The sequence below is a fragment of the Equus caballus genome, chromosome 7, assembly GCF_041296265.1.
Source record: "Equus caballus isolate H_3958 breed thoroughbred chromosome 7, TB-T2T, whole genome shotgun sequence".
Classification (NCBI taxonomy): Eukaryota; Metazoa; Chordata; class Mammalia; order Perissodactyla; family Equidae; genus Equus; species Equus caballus.
The window spans coordinates 70,176,697-70,195,063 of NC_091690.1; the positions used below are offsets into that span (position 1 = coordinate 70,176,697).

The following is an 18,367-nucleotide window of genomic DNA, read 5'->3' on the forward strand; positions in this document are numbered from 1 at the left end:
TATCACTGAGCCATACACAGGAATGGAGCACTGATACATGCTACGACACAGATGAAGCTTGAAAACACTATGCTAAGCAAAAGAAGCCAGTCACAAAAGACCATATATTGTATGATTCTATTTATATGAAATGTCCAGAATAGGCAAATCCCTGGAGACAGAAAATAGTTTAGTGGTTGCCTAGGGCTGGGGTGCTGGTGGAGGGGGTTCAGGGGTGACGGCTAAGAGGTACAGGGTTTCTTTTTGGGGTTATGCAAATATTCTAAAATTGATCGTAGTGATGGTTGCCCAACTCTGTGAATATACTAAAAACCACTGACTGTACACTTTAAATGGGTGAATTGTATGGCATGCGAATTAATCTCACATGTGAATTAAAAGCTGTTCTCTTTTTTAAAGTTCTGTAAGTTCACCATAAACTGCATCTGCATTATGAAGTATTTATCAAAGTTTACTTTAAACCACATGGGTTTTTCTTATAACTGCCTATAAGTTGTTAGGATTCTAATAATTTTGTAGCATTTGCATCAAAATCTCTGACTATGTTTCACAGTGATGACTTAAAATTACATTTAATTTATAGACAAACATATGAAATACTAACAGACCTAATGCTAAGCATTTCAGTAAAAGGATGGATGGAGAGCCATATGACATCACTATCCAACCGCTTAATCAAGAAACCTTAGAGTCACTCATTTCCTCCTTTCATCAGCAGGAAGCCCTGTTAGTAAACTCCATAAATAGAGAATTTTGTTTATTCACTACGGTATCCCTGGTGCTTAGCATAGTACCTGACATATAGAAGATGCTTAATTAATATTTGTTGAATAAATAAAATTCATGTTCTTCTTGAAATTAACACCTTTAAAAGAAAAAGAAATTTAAACCCCCCACTTCATAATTTGTTAAATATACATATTAATTTTTAAAAATGTAGACTATGGAAATTTCCTTTGCCATTCTGGTTGCTGAAACATATTAAGGCCAAATTCTCAATGGGACACAGGTAGGCTACGCTGCCAGGATATGGAGAAACAGAACGTAATAACTTTATTCAAGTTTGCTGTTGTTACCTGATCCATGAATATTTAAAAGATACTTTATTTTATAAAAACTTACATCTGTAAGTAATGGATTGACCGTAACAGAGGGCTTAACCTGGAATACATGGATAGGCTGAGGGTCCCATGAAACCCTAAAATTGTATGCAAAATCTAACATATATTGGCATGTGTATCTTTTTGGTAAGAGAGTTCATAGTGTAATCAGATTTTCAAAGAAGTCTCTGACCCGAGAGGTTAAAAAATTACTTAACTAGAAACAGTCACGAAGTCTTTTAAACATGAATTTGTACAATAAAATAACATCCAACAGCTCCATCTATGGGTAAGTCATTATCACCTAGTAGAAATAATGACAAGTACCAGAGACCAGTGCATCTTATGAATGCTTGTGTTTAAATCTTCAGTGTCACTCTAGTGGGAATTTATTAACTACAGTATCACAGTTTTTTTTTCCAGATATGAATGCAAAAATTAGGAGACTGTTGATGAATTCTACTTACAGTACTTCAGCACCAAAAAATTGGGCAGTTACGCTGAATACGTATGTACAGTTCAACATTTGTCAGTCTTAAAATGCTTATTTATAGTGAAATCTATATAAAACCGTTAAAAAGTTTTCTATTTACATTTTTTTAAAAATGAAAAGTATAGTTTCCTTTGCCACAACTTGTCAAAAGTGACTCTCACCCTCCCACCCTCTTATCCTTCACTCTATTTGTGACAGACAGTGATCACAAGACCCAAACATATTGCTTAAATAAACTGTGTCCTAAAAAGGCAGAATGCTTAAAAACATTACATTTAGAACTGTAAATGAACTTTTTATACATTTCAAAGGGGGTTAAACAAAAGTATGTAAAAGTTATTTTCAAAGTCTCAATCCAACATGAATGTGCAAGTTCAATGTGAATAATTTCTTTTCCTGAACATAACTGAATATTTCCTTTGGGCCAGAAAATGTTTCTTTTCCTCTGCTTCACAATGAAACATTTTCTCATAAGTTTTCTTAAAGGAGCGGAGGAGACAGTGGGAGGTGGAAAGGGTAGGCAATCCTGGTTTACAGGAAATTTGTCAGAAGGAATACGGCCGACTTTGAAATGTTTACATTTAAATAAATAGAAGGCAAATGCGCTGCCTATAGCACAGAGAAACAACAACACAATAAATTAGCATACAATTGGTGAGAATGTACAAGCCACCCAGAAAGCACTTCCCACTGGTTAGGGATCTGATTTCCACCATCCAATTAGGATTCTTTAATGCCAGTATTTTTCAAGTTATTTTATAAACTATGAACCGAGCAAATGTAAAATGTTAACCAATTCAACACTTCCAGGGATTTGCAAAAACATACAAGATTTTTTAAAAAACTGTTCCTGACACACTGTTTCAAAATACAAACTATTCACATTCTCCTTTTTTGATGGTGTTTTGCTCAGTAGAAACCAGTTGAAGAACATTCAAAGGAAAAGTCTTTCTCTACTGCAAGATAAACTTTTCCATCAGCCATGGTCCAACAGAGAAAGAACATCAGGTCTTATGTCACTGTAGATGTGCATCTTTTTCTTTTTTTTCTTTTTTCTTTTTTTAAAAAAGTACATTCCCCTGTGAGTTTTATCTCGTCTTAAAATGCTGCTCCAGCAGCAATTCTTGTTGAAACACTGCTGTTTCAGGGTCCGTAGCCTAAGCATGGGCAAAGTGCTCTCTTTAGACATCAAAATGCAGGGCTTCCCTGGACACTTGGTAACCAAGTAGGTTTTAAAGTGCACTCCTGTGTCCAAAACACTAGGACCGTTCAGCAGAACTCTGAGAGGGGCTGGGCTCAGTTCCATCCTCTGTGCTACTGTCTATGTCCTGCTCCATTGCCGTCTCATCGTCATCCAACTGCTGACTGGTGAAGTTGTTTAGCTCAAGGAGCCCGCTGGGCTCTACTACCACGTTGGAGCTGGAGTGACAAGGAATGGCATACTGGGGAATGGCCTGCAAGAAAGACACAGGAGAGAAGCTTCACGGTAAGGTAAGAGAAAAGGTAACAGAAGGATCTCCCCAACAACACTAAGGAAGGACAAAGGGAAACTGACGTTTCGTGGACAACTACTACCACTAGGCACTGTGCTGGGTGCTTGCTTTCACATATGGTAGTCCTCTAAATCCCCATAACAACCCTGTAAGGAAAATAATATTTCCCATTTTACAAATGAGGAAACTAAGAGGGTAAGTGACTTAATCAAGGTCATACAGTTGGTCAGGGTTAATGCCAGGATTCAAATTCAAGTCCTGTACAACTCAAAGTGATCCTTCCACTCCCTGATGGTGCCTCTTCTAACAAAAAAGGTTAAGGTCTGTGCCTAATTCAAGAGAGAGACTTGAAGGACGTTTTCATTTGATCATTAAGCAAATTTTAAATGTAAATATAGTCAGATTTCGCTCATTATCATCTGCAAGATGAATGATTAATTTGCTGATACCATAATATATTTTAAGCCCTTTGGTAACCCTTTGGTAGTTCAAAGGGGAAGCTACCTGTTTGGGTCACACACTAACAATCTTTACTGAAATTGAAAGTAGAGAAGACAAAACTATCTTTTAAGTAATAAAAATATCAGCAGATAAACACATACTCTGGCCATATTGCCTTGTCAGATTCTTTTTTCTCACCGTTATTAGACATCTTTTTAAAAGGTTTATCAGTTCACATCACAGCCCTGCTTAAAACTCTACAATTGTTTCCTATTATACTTGCTATAACACTGAACTCCTTACCACGGCTCCAGCCTATGCCAAACTCAACAGACCTTGGGGCCTTCGTACTAATTATTCCCGTCTTCCTGGAATACTCTTCCTCCAAATCTCTGCATGGCTGGTTCCATCCTGTCATCTGCATTTTAGCTCAAATGCTCAGGGTAAATGGCTTCAAGAAGCCTTCCCTCTATGACCATGAAACCAGAGTACTGGCTTGGTCCCACTGCTCGCTCTGTCAGGTGCTGCTACATTTTGTTCATTGCATTTAGCATCTGTTTCTTAAATTTTTTTCTTACCCTTAGAATGTAAGCTCCATGAGAGTATGGAGCAGAACATAGATCTTGACTATCTTTTCCACAGCTAGATGCCCAGAGCTTTGAACAGGGCCTGGCACACATTATATGCTCCACAAGCATTTGCCAAATGAATAATGCATCTCTGACATTAAAAACCCCAGATTAAAGTTGAATACCAGCACTTTGCAAATATACTTAACCAAAACAACCTTCTACTGGGAGAGATGTAAATTTGATTTTAACACTATCAAGAAAATACTGCAAGATACCTAGGCATTGATTCTAGGGTGGTGGAGTTTTTCGTTTGTTTGTTTGCGTCCCCTCCACCCCTACCCCATTCCATATAGCTGATTATTGTGAAAAAGTCTCAGGTGGGGTCAGCAAACCTAGATCTGGCTCTGACTTGCTGTGGATCTCTGAATAAGTCACTTCACTTTCTTGAGCTTTAGTTTAATCTTGTGTAAAATAAGATAGTTGGAAAAGATATGTTCTAAAGATCCTTGTGGTTCTAAAATGCAATGAATTCCACATATGTAGTTTCCCTCAGAATAGAAGATATTCGTCTTGTCTACTCCTCTATCCTCAGCACCTAGCACAGTGCCCGAAACACAGAGATTAAATAATACATGTGGAATGAATGAATGAACACATAAACAAAACACAGATAATCTGTCTACAGAGAATGCTTTTCATTCAAAGCATTTACTATCAAACACGCTGACTTTTTACAGAACGTTGTTCAACGAATCAAAGCACTTCTGCAGACTTCCTTCACTCACCCTCATAGGGATTTTACCGAATCAGAAAAATCAATAGTTCAGGTCAAAGCTAACCATAACTAATAATAAGAAATGAAAATGTTCTAACAGTTTATTAATTAATGATTATATTAATAGGAGCTATCTTTATTGAGTATCATTCTGTATCAGACACGTTTAACCAGCTGCTTTGTATATATTTTCTCACTTAATCCTCAGCAACTCTGTGAGGTAAGTGTTATTGTTTCCACTTCATAGGTAATGAAACTGAGGTACAGAGGTTAAGTCTGTTGCTCAAAGCCACAATGCTGGTACAGGTAAGATTCAAATCTAGGTATTTACGACTCCAAAAGCTAGGTGCTTCATCATTATGCTGCCCTTTCCTCTGACACAGCAACAGAGCATATGGTACATGTGAAAAGTTAGCTGAGTATTCTACAGAGAACCTACCCATTAGCTATCATCTTTGATACATGAAACAAATTACATTTTCACCGCTGTTCATAAAGTACAGAAAAAATTTCCAAATAAGTTATCCAATTATTTTCAATTTAATGAGCATGCCAATTTAAACCCCCAGGAACCATCATAAATTTTAGTAAAAATAGTTCATAGTGGGGCCGGCCTGGTGGCGTAGCAGTTAAGTGTGCTCGGTGGCCCAGGGTTCACCAGTTCGGATCCCGGGTGCAGACATGGCACCGCTTGGCAAAAGCCATGCTGTGGTAGGCGTCTCACGTATAAAGTAGAGGAAGATGGGTATGGATGTTAGCTCAGGGCCAGTCTTCCTCAGCAAAAAGAGGAGGACTGGCAGTAGTTAGCTCTGGGCTAATCTTTCTCAAAAAAAAAAAAAGTTAACAGCTACCACTTATTGGGCAATCACTAAGAGCCAAGTACTGGGCTAGGTACTTCATCCCAATTTTGTGTAATCCTTACATCAATCATGTAAAGTAGGCATTGTTTATTCCCATTTTACTGATGAGGAAACTAAGGCACAGTCAGGTTAAGCTGCCTTGATCAAAGTCACACAGTGAATGGCAAAGCCAGGAAACCATTCCTTTTCCACCATACCCTAACTCTTAGGGGGAAAAAACCCATAACAAATCCTTTTGTCAAGGATTATTTAATTTACTAACATTTGTTTTTACAAGGAAGAACAAATTATGTCAATAATTCAATGGCCAGTTCTATTTGCCTTTAAACATTTCTCCCATACATATATTGTATTCGGATTTATATTGACCAACTTTCATTCTTTCTCTGGAAAAGGGAAAGTCTACCACAGGAACTTTCAAGTCCCAGAGTAGTGAATCTGTGGTAAATCCTAGATTATCCACATTTCAATAAATCCAAATTCCCAATTAACTAAAATGAGCTGCTCTGATACTGTCCAAGCCATACAGCTGTTTAGCAAAAAATGACAAATGTCAAGAAAACAACCTGGTACCCGGCAAGGAGAGAGGGAAATAAAACACAACTTCTAAGGGCTAGTCCTAGTAATTCTTCCGTCTTGATCTATTGTGCATGATGACAGGTGAGTTTTAGAATGAAGGAGACAGGAGGCAGAGGAAGACCTGCTGTCAATGAAGAGTCCCTTATGTTCACTAGCCTGTACTTACCAAGGCAGAACAGTAACCACAACAAGATTTTCCAATAACAATAATTGAAATAAAAAGCAAAGCTTTATGGTTAATCCCAAGTTAAACATAAAATTAAATTACTTAGAAACAATCTCTTACAACATGTTTCTGCAGACATTTCAGTTAATTAAGGTTTTTTTGTCCTGAAAACCATAAATTTGGATCAAGAACTGTTTTTCCCAAGAAAACAGTCCCTGAAATTAACTTGAAATAAAAGTGCAACCCAGTTATATCTCAGGAGTTTTTGAGCAAAGATTGGGGAGCCCCAAGTTTGACCCCAAGAAGTTGTTCATCTTCTGGGCTGACTTGCTGAGTTAGCACTGGCAAGTATGGCTTGCATCTATAACCCAAGCTGACGAACGGGCTCAGGGCCCTTGATTGCCTCTAAGGTGTGCTGTGTGACAATATCCACGAATTTTCTAGGACTCTATTTCCAGAAAATAAATATAAATTTGAATTATTTGTAATAGGTATTAAGCCAAATTTGTCAAATTCCATCTCAAAGATAATCTCAGTCTTTTTGCCATTTTGGCTTGAGTCTTCCTGTGACATCCCCAAACACACCAAACTCACAACCCCCAAGATGCCCAAGATTTTTCATGTTCCTTCCAATTCTTACCTGGATGATAATTTCTGCTGGGCTCTCTTCAGCTTTCTTTTGGCCTATATTCTGAATACGCATGAACTGGCCTGTTGTAGGCACTCCTGGAGCATCGATTTTCCTTGTTGTTAGGGGAGGGCCAACAGCAGATGGACTTGAACAGGACTCTCTACATTTCTGTTGCTGGGGAGTCGAATTCGCCATCCCTGCCACCATCACGTGGGTGGAAGGTAATGATCCTGCATCACCAGTGAGCATACTAGTGGCAAGAGCCTTCTTTGGGGGATCCACTACCATATGCTCTACATTTGTATCAATCTGAGCTTCCATCAAAGACATTTTCAAAATGTCTGACACTGCTGTCTTCTCAGAGGCCTGAATGGGAGATATGCTTGTAACTGGTGATGTCAGCTTAGGCACAGAACTGCCACCAGTTATCTTTGTAACTGTAGGAGGCTGGCGCCCCTCAAAAGTTATCTTTGTAACAGAGGATCCTTGGGTTATAATTGGCTGCTCCACCTGAAAACAAATTGGGGTTGTGTGTGTTACAGCTACATTTCTTTGAGAAAACCTATCCAACACCCCAGACAATATGGCAAAAGAAACATTCGTGCTGTATACTAGGAAGACATTTTGAAGCTCGATGTTTTAATAAGAAGGCTGGATGGGAAAGTATCTGGTTACTTTTAAGGAACCTAGAGAAAAAGGAAGGGTTGAAAGAACCTTTGTTCAGCCAGCCAAGGTTCATAGCAGTAAAAGAAAAAAAAAAGTCACAGCAGCCTTGTTTTCCTTTGGGATTTACATCCCCACACAGTACGCTTTCAACCCGTCTCAAATTATTTCACATAATCTTCAGCTTTTTAAAATAAAAAGCAGGTTTTTTTTCAATCTTTTGCTTCAAAATACATTTATACAAACATATTCTATATATATGTATTTATAATATACACATACACATATATCACTCCAAAGCCACTGATTTTCGCTAAGATAATTTTTCTTTCAAATATTCACAGATAATTCCTCGGCAATCTAGAAGATAAATTTATTAACTAGATGGTGATGATGTAAACTACAAAGGAAAATGTTCAATAAAGCTCCTTAAAAGACTGTAGTTTACTTAGCATTACTGCCACAGAAATAAGAGTTTACAGGCATGGAAATAAATACCTTATACGTAAAAAATAAAAATAATTTAGGGGTATAGCTTCTATGCACTGTTGATCAATGCTCAAGTGATTTCATTAAAAACTGCCTGGAAAATCAAGTTCTGAGTGCTATGTTTTTTTTCTTCCTAAATTAATGTGTGCATTTCTTTCCTAATGTCAACCTTCTCAAGGGGTAAAGTAATATCAGCGTAATGAGGCTTTTGAGTTTCCTCTTGCCAGGAGAAAGCACTGCTAATCACGATAGGGTCGTGATGTTCTCATTTTTTCCGTGAACAGAGAAGTTTAACTTTGCATGCTATCAATATTCCGTTACCTGGCTTGCCGGCTGTTTCTCAGACGAGGCTGGGAGCGGCATTTGGCTCTGGGGGGTTTGGGGTTGCACGTAGATTTTTGGTTGGTTCGGAGCCTGCTGCAGTTTAGGGAGCTGCTGCGTCGTTTTCACTGCAAGCACCTGTACTACAGTTTGCGGGGGCTGTGCCATTAAGGTAGGAAGCTGCCTGTCTTTGGCCACCATGGGATGCTGTGTGTGCTGTACATCTGGCTTGGGCTGTGCTTGTTCTTGCTGGAGAGGGGTGAGTTTCTGATGCCTGATGGAAAGCTGGGGCATTTGCGGGAGTTTGTGCTGGAGCTGGTCTGCCTGCAGGTGGATGGTCTGCTTCTGTTTAGCCTGGAAGCACTGCAGAGTTTTCACTTGCAGCTGAGTCTGTTCCAGCTGGGGCTGGCTAAGTTTCTGCTGTTTAGCTGACTGTGACTGAGTCAGGGCAGATCGGTAAAACAGACCTGTCTGAGGGTCTAAAGTGTCCATCTCTTCAACCTCGCCTTCCTCAGTTCCAAGTTCCTCGCTGTGTTTGGTAAAAGCAGTGTGACTGCTTAATGCCTAAGTAAAAAAGGTACAAAGTAAGAATGAAATAAGAAAAACACCTACATTGCTACATTTTCCTCAAACTGGAAAAGATTTGGTTATAAGATTTATTCAAAAATTTTCAGAATGAAGAGCCCAAAAAGACAAGAAACCTCAAGGTTTCTAAATCTAAAGGTGGCTTTAGATTGAGACTCTTGTAATTTCAACTATCAGACATTAAGTACTGCAAAAACTGGTCTACTCACTTCTCTATAAAAAGTCCTAGAGGGCCCAGGACTTATAAGAATAAGGTTGCCCTGTAAGCACAGCCCATCACAGAAAAAGAAAAGGCTCCCTGGCTCAGGACACAGCTCTCTAGCCTGGTCATCACAGATGTTAACCCAGCCAAAGAAAGAATGCAGTAACCAAGGAGTGAGGTGTCCAGAGCAGAGCCAAGGTCCAGAGAAGCCCACTTTGGCTGTGTGCACATCCAACACTGTCCAGAAGGGAAGAACTGTCTGAGGGACGTGCCCATCCCAGTCCCCAGAGGGCTTCTCTGCGGAGTGGAGACAGTCCATCAGGTTTCACCAAGGTCTGCGTGAACAGCCCTCTGCACAAGCCCTCCTTGCCCCTTTGCTCAGACTCCAGGCCCTCCAGGCCCCAGCTTCCCAGAGACCCAGCTCCCAGGAGGGAAGGAGACGGGGGAGGGGACAAGAGCACTCCTGTCAGCAGAAAGGGAGCCGGCCCGGGGTTGCTTACAACAGTGCTGGGAGGAGGCATTGACCTTGAGCGACACGGTTAGGGCCAGCCTGTCTGACCTTCCTAGGCATCTTGAGAAAGGTCAACATCAGGACTGCTCAGATGAGGGCCAGACTCCAGGCTGAGATCTGACACCTAGCAAAATCTCTGGCCATCTGGCTTCCCTCAGTAACACAAGACCCACCCCAACCTCATCCTTCCCACTGCCTTGTCATATGCTACACCTCTACTCTAAACTTTAAAACTTTGAGATTCAATATCCCTTACACATGCCGGTTTTTAATTTAACAGTTCCTTCATTGCCTTTTAGGTAGTTTGCCTACAATTAGGGTCAACCAGTCAAGTGATGGTGATTTATGTGACTACTCATGATAAGTCATGCTTAAATCTGATATCTATGATATCACTTTATAATAGAGGCAGGATGCTTTGGGTTTAAATCCTGGCTCTGCCACCCAGGATAAGTTACTTAACTTTTGTGAGCATAAGTTTCCTCATTGGTAAGAGGGATAATACACCCACCTTGCAGGATCATAGTGAAAATCAAACAAGTTAATGTATTTAAAACTCAAAGCACAGTATCTGACACAAAACCAACTTAACATATTTCTTCCTTTTCCCCATCACCCTTGATACCAGATTTTCTGTTTTATATTAATTCATTCTCCTTCCTGTTGAGTCTCTTCCTCCTTAATTTGTCACATATAGTAAAAAAAAAAAAAAAAAGTCAAATATTTATTTACCTACTTATTCATAATGTTCCCCTGAGGATTTATTCTGAAAGCAAAAAGCAAAACAAACAAAAAACTCAGAAATAAACAGCTAAACAAACCAACTTCCATTTCATTTGAAAATCTTACCTCAGTGATAAATTCTCCCATAACAGTAAAATACTCAGAAACAGTAACCAATTCTGATGTCACAAATTCATCTAGATAGCCCTACCCTGCTGAAACGTTAAGAGTTTACAGAAGAACACTAGTGTTCAAGAACACTATTTCTTAATTACTTTCCAGTGTAAAGACTATCAACTCATTTCCTCTACTCACTCCTCATGGATGAAAGAATTACACACTCTTTTATTCAGTTATTTCCCCTCTTTTACCAGGAGATGAAACTGAACCTTACTTCAGGAAGGAGGCAGTTACAGAAGGCAGGAAGAAAAAAAAGAGATACAACCTGCTGCATAATGTGGGTGATTGCTCCAGGAGAAGACGCCGGGATGGACTTCACCACCACCGAAGTCTGTGTTGCGGTCTGTGACTGAGCCACATGCTGGAGCAGGGTCCGCTGGGGCTGGGAGGGCTGTTGGGGCTGGGAGCGATGGCTGACTGAAAATAGAGGAGGTGATGATATTTCTCCAGAAATCACCACAGCATCTGTAACCAGTAGTCATTTTAAACAAATGTCTGTGAGACTGCATCCCAGAGAAAATGCAGTAATGTGAACTAGGAGGCAGAAGACCAGAGTCTGCCCATCTATGAAGTGTGTGACTCTGAGAAAGCCACTTATCTTCTCTGAGACTCTGTGTCCTCATCTGTAAAATGGGAATAACAGAGCTATTATAAGGATGAGATGAGAAATGTATGTGGAAGCACTGTGAAAACTATTATCACAAAGGAGGAACACACCCCTTCAAGTTACAACCTCCTGCGAGTTACACTCACTTTTCCAATGACCTTTTACCCCAGTAGGGAAAGAAAACAAAATCAGTTTCTGTAATGAACCCAAGACTAATATCTTTAAGGATAGTAAGACAATACAAGTTCTTTAATCTCTTGGTCCGAGTTCCAAATGCAATACAAAACCAGAAGCATACACTCCTTTATATGAAGAGACACTGTTTCTCATTCTTACAGTTCCTAAAGATGTAAGGACTCAAAATGATACTGCAGAAAGAGAATTGGACCAAGAGTCACACCCAGATTCTGTCCCACTCCACCAACAATTAGCCATGAGAATTTGAAGAGGTCACAAACTCTATTAACCTCTAAAACTTAGAGATTTTATTTTGTTTGCTTGATTTTTGGGTTTTTTAAATGAGATGATAAAAATTTCTCTCTCTACCTCGAAGAGGACCAAATGAAGTAGTGGATTGAAATTAGTCCTTAAATTAAGTACTAAAATATAAAGTTAACAAAAGAATAGAAATATCAGTGTTCTTTCATCTTCTCAAATTTAGCTCACCTGACACAAATGGGTGAGAGTACAGTGGAGGAAGAAGTCCACTTCTTATTCTCTTGCTATAAAGGCCCTATGGAATAAACTACACATTTATATTTACATCTATTTATAGATGTATAACTATACATCTACACTGATGCCCATCTATCATCTTTCACCAGCCTCAATTTCAACTTTTTGAACAGTATAAACATTCACCACTTCCTATTCTACAGAGCTTTAAAAACGCTTATGGTTGGGGCCGTCCCAGTGGCACAGCGGTTAAGTTCGCATGTTCCGCTTCTCAGCTGCCTGAGGTTTACTGGTTCAAATCCTGGGTGTGGACATGGCACTGCTTGGCAAAAGCCATACTGTGGCAGGCGTCCTACGTATAAAGCGGAGGAAGATGGGCACGGATGTTAGCTCAGGGCCAGTTTTCCTCAGCAAAAAGAGAAGGATTGGCAGCAGATGTTAGCTCAGGGCTAATCTTCCTCAAAAAAAAAAAAATAAATAAATAAAGCTTATGGTTTCTGAGAAACCAACTTTTTGAATCAGGAACAGAGTAAACCAAATCTACAAAATTAGCTAAGGATTCTGAGAATGTCAAAACTCTTTCAATAATCCATGATTCTAATGCTCATTTATCTTGATCTACAATTTTAAGTAGTAGTGGTTCATACTTAGAAAAGTCATAGTGAGGTGTCCAAGGGTAAGATGATCACTACAGAAATCAAAATAAAAGTGCCATTTATGTATTATATTTGTGTGTCACTTAACGACGGGGATACATTCTGAGAAATGTGCGGTTAGGTGATTTTGTTGTGTAAACATCATAGAGTGTACTTACACAAACCTAGATGGTATAGCCTACTAGACACATAGGCTATATGGTACTAATCTTATGGGACCACCATTGTATATGTGGTCTGTTGTTGACTGAAACGTCATTTGGCACATCACTGTAAAGTACAGAACTTTAAAACTATCCAGTGAAATATAAACAAGCTTTATTTATTTTTATGACACATTCTATCTATATTCACAAATATAGTTTTTCTATTGTTGCTACACATATGCCTACATGTGATATAAGAAATTATAGGCAGCATCATCAGTATTCTTTTAGAAATGGACTACAGTATCTTACTGTACTTTATAGTATGCTTTATATGTATATTTTAAATTATAAGCATTAATAAAATCTTCTATATGTGCTCAACCAAACTGAAAAAAGGGGAGTTAGGGTTTACATTAAAACAACTATTAAAATCATTACAATATGACTGACTAGGAGAAAAGACAAATCATACTAATATTAAAATTAAGCAAGCAAATTAATGAAGTTTTTTATTGATGGAAGCATCATCAGAAATGAATGACATTCGAAAAATTAATAATAAATTTAAAATTTCTGATGAAATTATCAGATTACATGGATATATAACATATGGATACTTCTACTGCCCATACTAATCTTCACAATTATTACATTAAATTTTTAAAATTAAGAAATGAAATGGATGTGATAGAAGACCAACTAAAACCATTTAAAAATCATCCTCATTCAAGATGCTATAAATCTCTTCATAGTAACTCCCCAGAGTGCAGGAAAGTTAGAGAAAAGTAACACCCACTGCAGGATAGTAAAAGAGGCCAGGGCCAAAGCTGGCTTTGAAGTCAAAGAAAATGCTCAATGTGGCTGAGGATATGATGGGAGGAGATTATGGAAGGAGGTCACAGACTGAACATTTGGAAAACAGCTGAAGCGACCTTAACTGGGCCATAAACACCATAGAACACTCACTTCTTTTAACAACTCATATTTTCCAATGTCAAACTGCTCCTTTCTGAGAAGGAATCCCACTATTCTACAAAAGGAAAATCTCTCTCCCTTTCACTGAGTGGAGCTTACCTTTCCTCTACCAGATCAGAGTAGAGCGCATCCATTTAAGTGCTTCCCCCACAAAACAATCCTCTTTTACCTTTAGTTATACTACAAATGGATGCACACCACTTACCTAGAAGGGGAAAAGCAACCTCTGTCCCCTCATCAGTGCGTTCTGAAAAGGATAAGTAAGGGAAGAAGTCATAGGTCTTCTCATCTATTTACCGTTTGATAATCTAGTCTATCCCCAGTTAATACTGATTTCCCCACATACTGCCCTCTGCTTTACTTAGCATTCTGCTAAATATCTCTAAAAAAAGATGTCAAATGGCTTTCCATAATGTTTAACTAGATTTTCCCTTTTAGCAATTTTAACCCATTAATCTTAATAATATCTCCTAAAATGATGCCAAAGAATTCCTTTTCCACTTTGGTATTTACATCCTTCAAATATTTGTAACTTTATGTTCTCTTTCAATCACTGCTTAAGAAAACTTAAGACAGGTGTTCTTTACAGATTGCTTCATAAGTCATCTCTCCTAACCCCTAATTATTCACATTACTACTCTCTGAACTATTTCAAATTTCGAGGTAATGAAGTGTCCAAAACAGAAAGCAGTATTCCAGGTGTGTTCTCACCAGAATATGAGAGAAAGAATCCATTATCCTTCCTGCTCCACTTCTCTATATATGCCATCCAAAAATCTCATTAGTATTTTGCTGCCAGACCACATTTTAAACAAATACCTAATTTGCTTTCCACCAGAACCTCCTAAGTATTTACAGGGATTTAAAGTTTTCCACATTTTTTTCTTTGCATTAAAAAAAGAGTTGGATTTTATATCTTCTTTCTCCCTTGACCCACCTCCCCTCCCCGAAAACTAAAAAATACAGATGCATAAAAATATTTATTCTTATATAAAAGATATTTAACTGTTGCCATATATTCACAGACATTATTTATGGCAAACTTGCAATTTTATATTACTTGCAAACTTTGTAACAACCTATTGATTTTTTTTTCCCTATTCTTAAAGACAAAGTAAATCCCAAGGACAATGAATTTGCTCTTAGAGCAAACTGGAAAAGATCTGGAAATATAAAGAATATCTTCTCCCCCAAAGAACCACCCCAGGAAATCCAGAAAGGTAGCTCTCCTACCTTAATACTACTTTTGTAACAGGACACCTACCAGTAGTGATGTATTCAGCAACTAGTTCTGACTCTACCACAGCAATTGATGGACTCTCAGGAGAATGTCTCTTTTCCTGGGTCATCTGAATAGGCACTGCCATTTGACTCAAGTCAATAGTAGGTTGTCTTGGTTTAGATTCCAATTTTTCCTTTACTGCATAAAAAAGTCAGGGGAAAAGTTAACTTTTATTACAAACAAGTACCAAAACCAGAGTTGTCCATGGGAATAATGAACCAGATCTCTGGGGTGACACACTGGCAGTGACTAAGGAGACAGTAAGTTGAAAAGAAAAAAGCAGACTACTATGTATGGCTGTAGAGTACGCAACTTGTGCAACCATACCCAGCAGCCTAGCAAGAAGGACTCATATGCAGTCAGACTAAAATCTCCCCTATTATCACTAAGCCAAACACCTGGGTCTGCGTCCCTTGTGTGTACTTCCCTTAGATCATTTCCTTTACCCTTCTTCAAAGTAGTCCCTGGTATTCTTGAGTTTACCAACCTGAAAACAAAGGGTGAATAAGCAGGACACAGCATGATTTGCTCTAGGGCATGCCCACCCAGAAAAGCACAACACAGTGACCAGTTTAATATGATCTATTAAAATTCAAGATGATCTCTAAAGAAGTGTTACAATGTCTTCAATGACTCTTAAAGAATAAAAATTTTCAGTGTTAGGAAAAAATGGCCTTTCTGTTCCTGCAAAAATGTCTTATGGAATGGTCTGGAATCGAGAATGGTTTCCATGGATAGATTTACTTTCTATCTTATCACTTTTTCTACAAAATTTACCCATTCGGTTTCCACCCTCTATAAGGCATTAATGGAAATGGCTGAGTATGTTAAAGACAAGGAGCTGAGGAAATGCCTAAGGCCAAAAATAACACCAACAGAAAGATTAACCAAAGACTTACATTGATTACAAGTATTCTTTGGGTAGTGTGGAATAGATATTATAATAAACAGTAACCAGTAATTAAGTCCACTGAATGATCATTCAGATTATTCCCACCAAGCATATAATGTGACAAAAATCAAAATAATCATTTAAACAAAGAAAGCAAAACAAAACCAAAAGAATACTAAAAGTCACCCCACAAGTAGAGAGGACATTGAACTAAGAATCAAAATACGTGGAATCTCACTCTGACACTAACCAATTGGGTAACCTATCTAGATCTCAGTTTGCTTATCCATAAAATGAAAGGGTGGGATGAGATCATCGCTAAGGTCCCTTAAATACTCTGACAAACTTAGAACCTATTATAATAGGAAAGTCAGTACTATAACTAACACGGCTTTGCCCAGAGTTTAGGTAAAGATATTCAGTAACTAGAAATACTGATAGGATCTTGTTAAATGAGTACAGCTTTGCATGGAAGCGCAAGCGGTTAAATTATACAAAGAATATGAAGATAAAATTAGAATGCTAGCAAGGGCCATTAATGATGTTTTATGACCACAAAACTGCCCCACCAAAATCAAGGAGGACGGCAGGGGCCCTTCAATCTGCCTCCCACTATTCTTGAAGAGAACTGGCAACTCTGCTGCATCTATCCTTGTGCTTAGAGTGATAGACTTACTCCTTTCTGGTGACAAGAGGCAAGAGGACTGTCCATTTCAAGTAGGAAACAGAGAAAAAAGAGCTCTGCCATTTTTTTCTTCTTTCTACTGACTATAATCTACCCATCCTTCAGTACTCCTGTGCCTATCTTAATGAACTGACAAGTAAACAGACTGCACCAATGAATACAGACAAGTCCAGAGGGGGGAAATGTGCTCAAATAATAACAAAGAAAATATAACAGTGGTAGTATTTTAGCACAACCCATCTCTAGAGAAAACATGCTTCATTCAAGTGAGCATGTGAATTCATACCTGTTGTCTGTTGGAGTTCTAACAGAGCTTTGATTGTTGAAGTAGCTGATTGTGATTCACTGGATACATCCTGATAAATTATGGTGGGGCTAGTCTCCATTGCAATCTCATGTTCTGACCAATCCTGACGCCGGGAAGCAATTACATGAACTACAGGCTGGGAATCTGTTTTATATTAGTTAAAAAAAAACAAACCCTATAAACAAAGTTTCTCTTAAAAAAAAAACAATTTGTTTTTTTTTTTTAAATCTTTGTATTTACTGTAAACTTCATGCTTTATCTCCCCAAGAAGACTGTAAGCCTCCAGAGGGCATAATGTCTTTTGTGTCTGTATTCACTTATTCATTCATTCATTGATTCAACAAACTGGGCACCTATTGCCAGAGTCTCTATTTGGCATTGAGGATATAAAGGAGCTCACAGAGTAATCAAAGGATGCTCAAGAAGCACACAATCTGGTTGGGGAGACAGACATGTAAAAAGACAAATTACAATTCAATGTGGTAACTGCTATAATATAGGTGTGCATTTGTGTGTGTGCATGTTTTGTATGCAGAAAGAATAAAATGTTGCAGGAGTTTTATTTTCCCCAATGCACCTGGAAATGTATTCTGTATTACAACCTGAGCATTCAGTCCACAGTTATTGGATGGCTGAATTACTGAAAGGAAATCCTGTCCAGTGACAACAAGAGGGATAGATAATCTAGAAGCAGCATGATATAATAGGACACAAATAACATTTGGAGTTCCAAGTCAGGTTACAGTCCCAGCTCTATCAGTTATTAGCAAGTTGATTCTTTGGGTCTTAATATCATTATTCATAAAATGCCAACAATAAAATTACCTCTCTACCTCACAAGATTTCTGAGGATATAATGAAACGATACATGTAAAAGAGCTTTTAAACTATGAAGGACAAGAGAAATGTTGTTGTTGTTGTGGTGGTAGTGGCCTGAAAGTTCCCAATTCTAAGACTTTTTATTAATTTGAAAACAAATTACAGCCCTAATTCAAAGCTTATTATATTCATGCTATACAGGTATGCACGTAAATACTAAATGTGCATCAAATCAAGCAAGAAATTTTTTATTGAATTTTCCATTTACAGAATAAGCAGGTTGGACTAGACTACTGTTAAGTCCCTAAACTCCTTTGTCCAAGACGCTACACAGGAAATCATGTGGGATATAAAGGCATGAACCCTACTCCCAAGTTTAGATTATAGTGGAAGAGACGTAAAATAAAGATACACACATAGCTTTTTATTTGGGGGTAAAATCAAATGATTAGGGCAAATAAGACAAACATAAAGAAAGAAAAACACTGCTTTGAATTGGAATGGTCAGTGAAAGCATCACAGAAGAATGAAAAGCA

At 38.3% G+C, this 18,367-nt stretch overlaps 1 protein-coding gene across 50 annotated transcripts in view; it reads right to left on the reverse strand.

Moving 5' to 3' along the window:
* Positions 1 to 1,028: 1,028 nt before the first annotated feature.
* Positions 1,029 to 18,367, reverse strand: part of EMSY (EMSY transcriptional repressor, BRCA2 interacting) — a 97,304-nt gene continuing 79,965 nt past the window's right edge. For 10 of the 50 annotated variants that reach the window (XM_070274370.1, XM_070274382.1, XM_001494053.7 and 7 more), the window contains 7 exons: positions 16,992 to 17,156; positions 15,111 to 15,266; positions 14,052 to 14,093; positions 11,050 to 11,201; positions 8,584 to 9,147; positions 7,120 to 7,620; positions 1,029 to 3,047 (listed from right to left, as the gene is read on the reverse strand). In XM_070274370.1, the coding sequence (XP_070130471.1) occupies positions 2,853 to 3,047; positions 7,120 to 7,620; positions 8,584 to 9,147; positions 11,050 to 11,201; positions 14,052 to 14,093; positions 15,111 to 15,266; positions 16,992 to 17,156 (1,775 nt within the window). In that variant the 3' untranslated portion in view covers positions 1,029 to 2,852. Of the gene's footprint in view, positions 3,048 to 7,119; positions 7,621 to 8,583; positions 9,148 to 11,049; positions 11,250 to 14,051; positions 14,094 to 15,110; positions 15,267 to 16,991; positions 17,157 to 18,367 lie in introns of all 50 variants that reach the window. The other 40 variants (XM_070274367.1, XM_070274361.1, XM_023645679.2 and 37 more) reach the window with 10 other exon arrangements.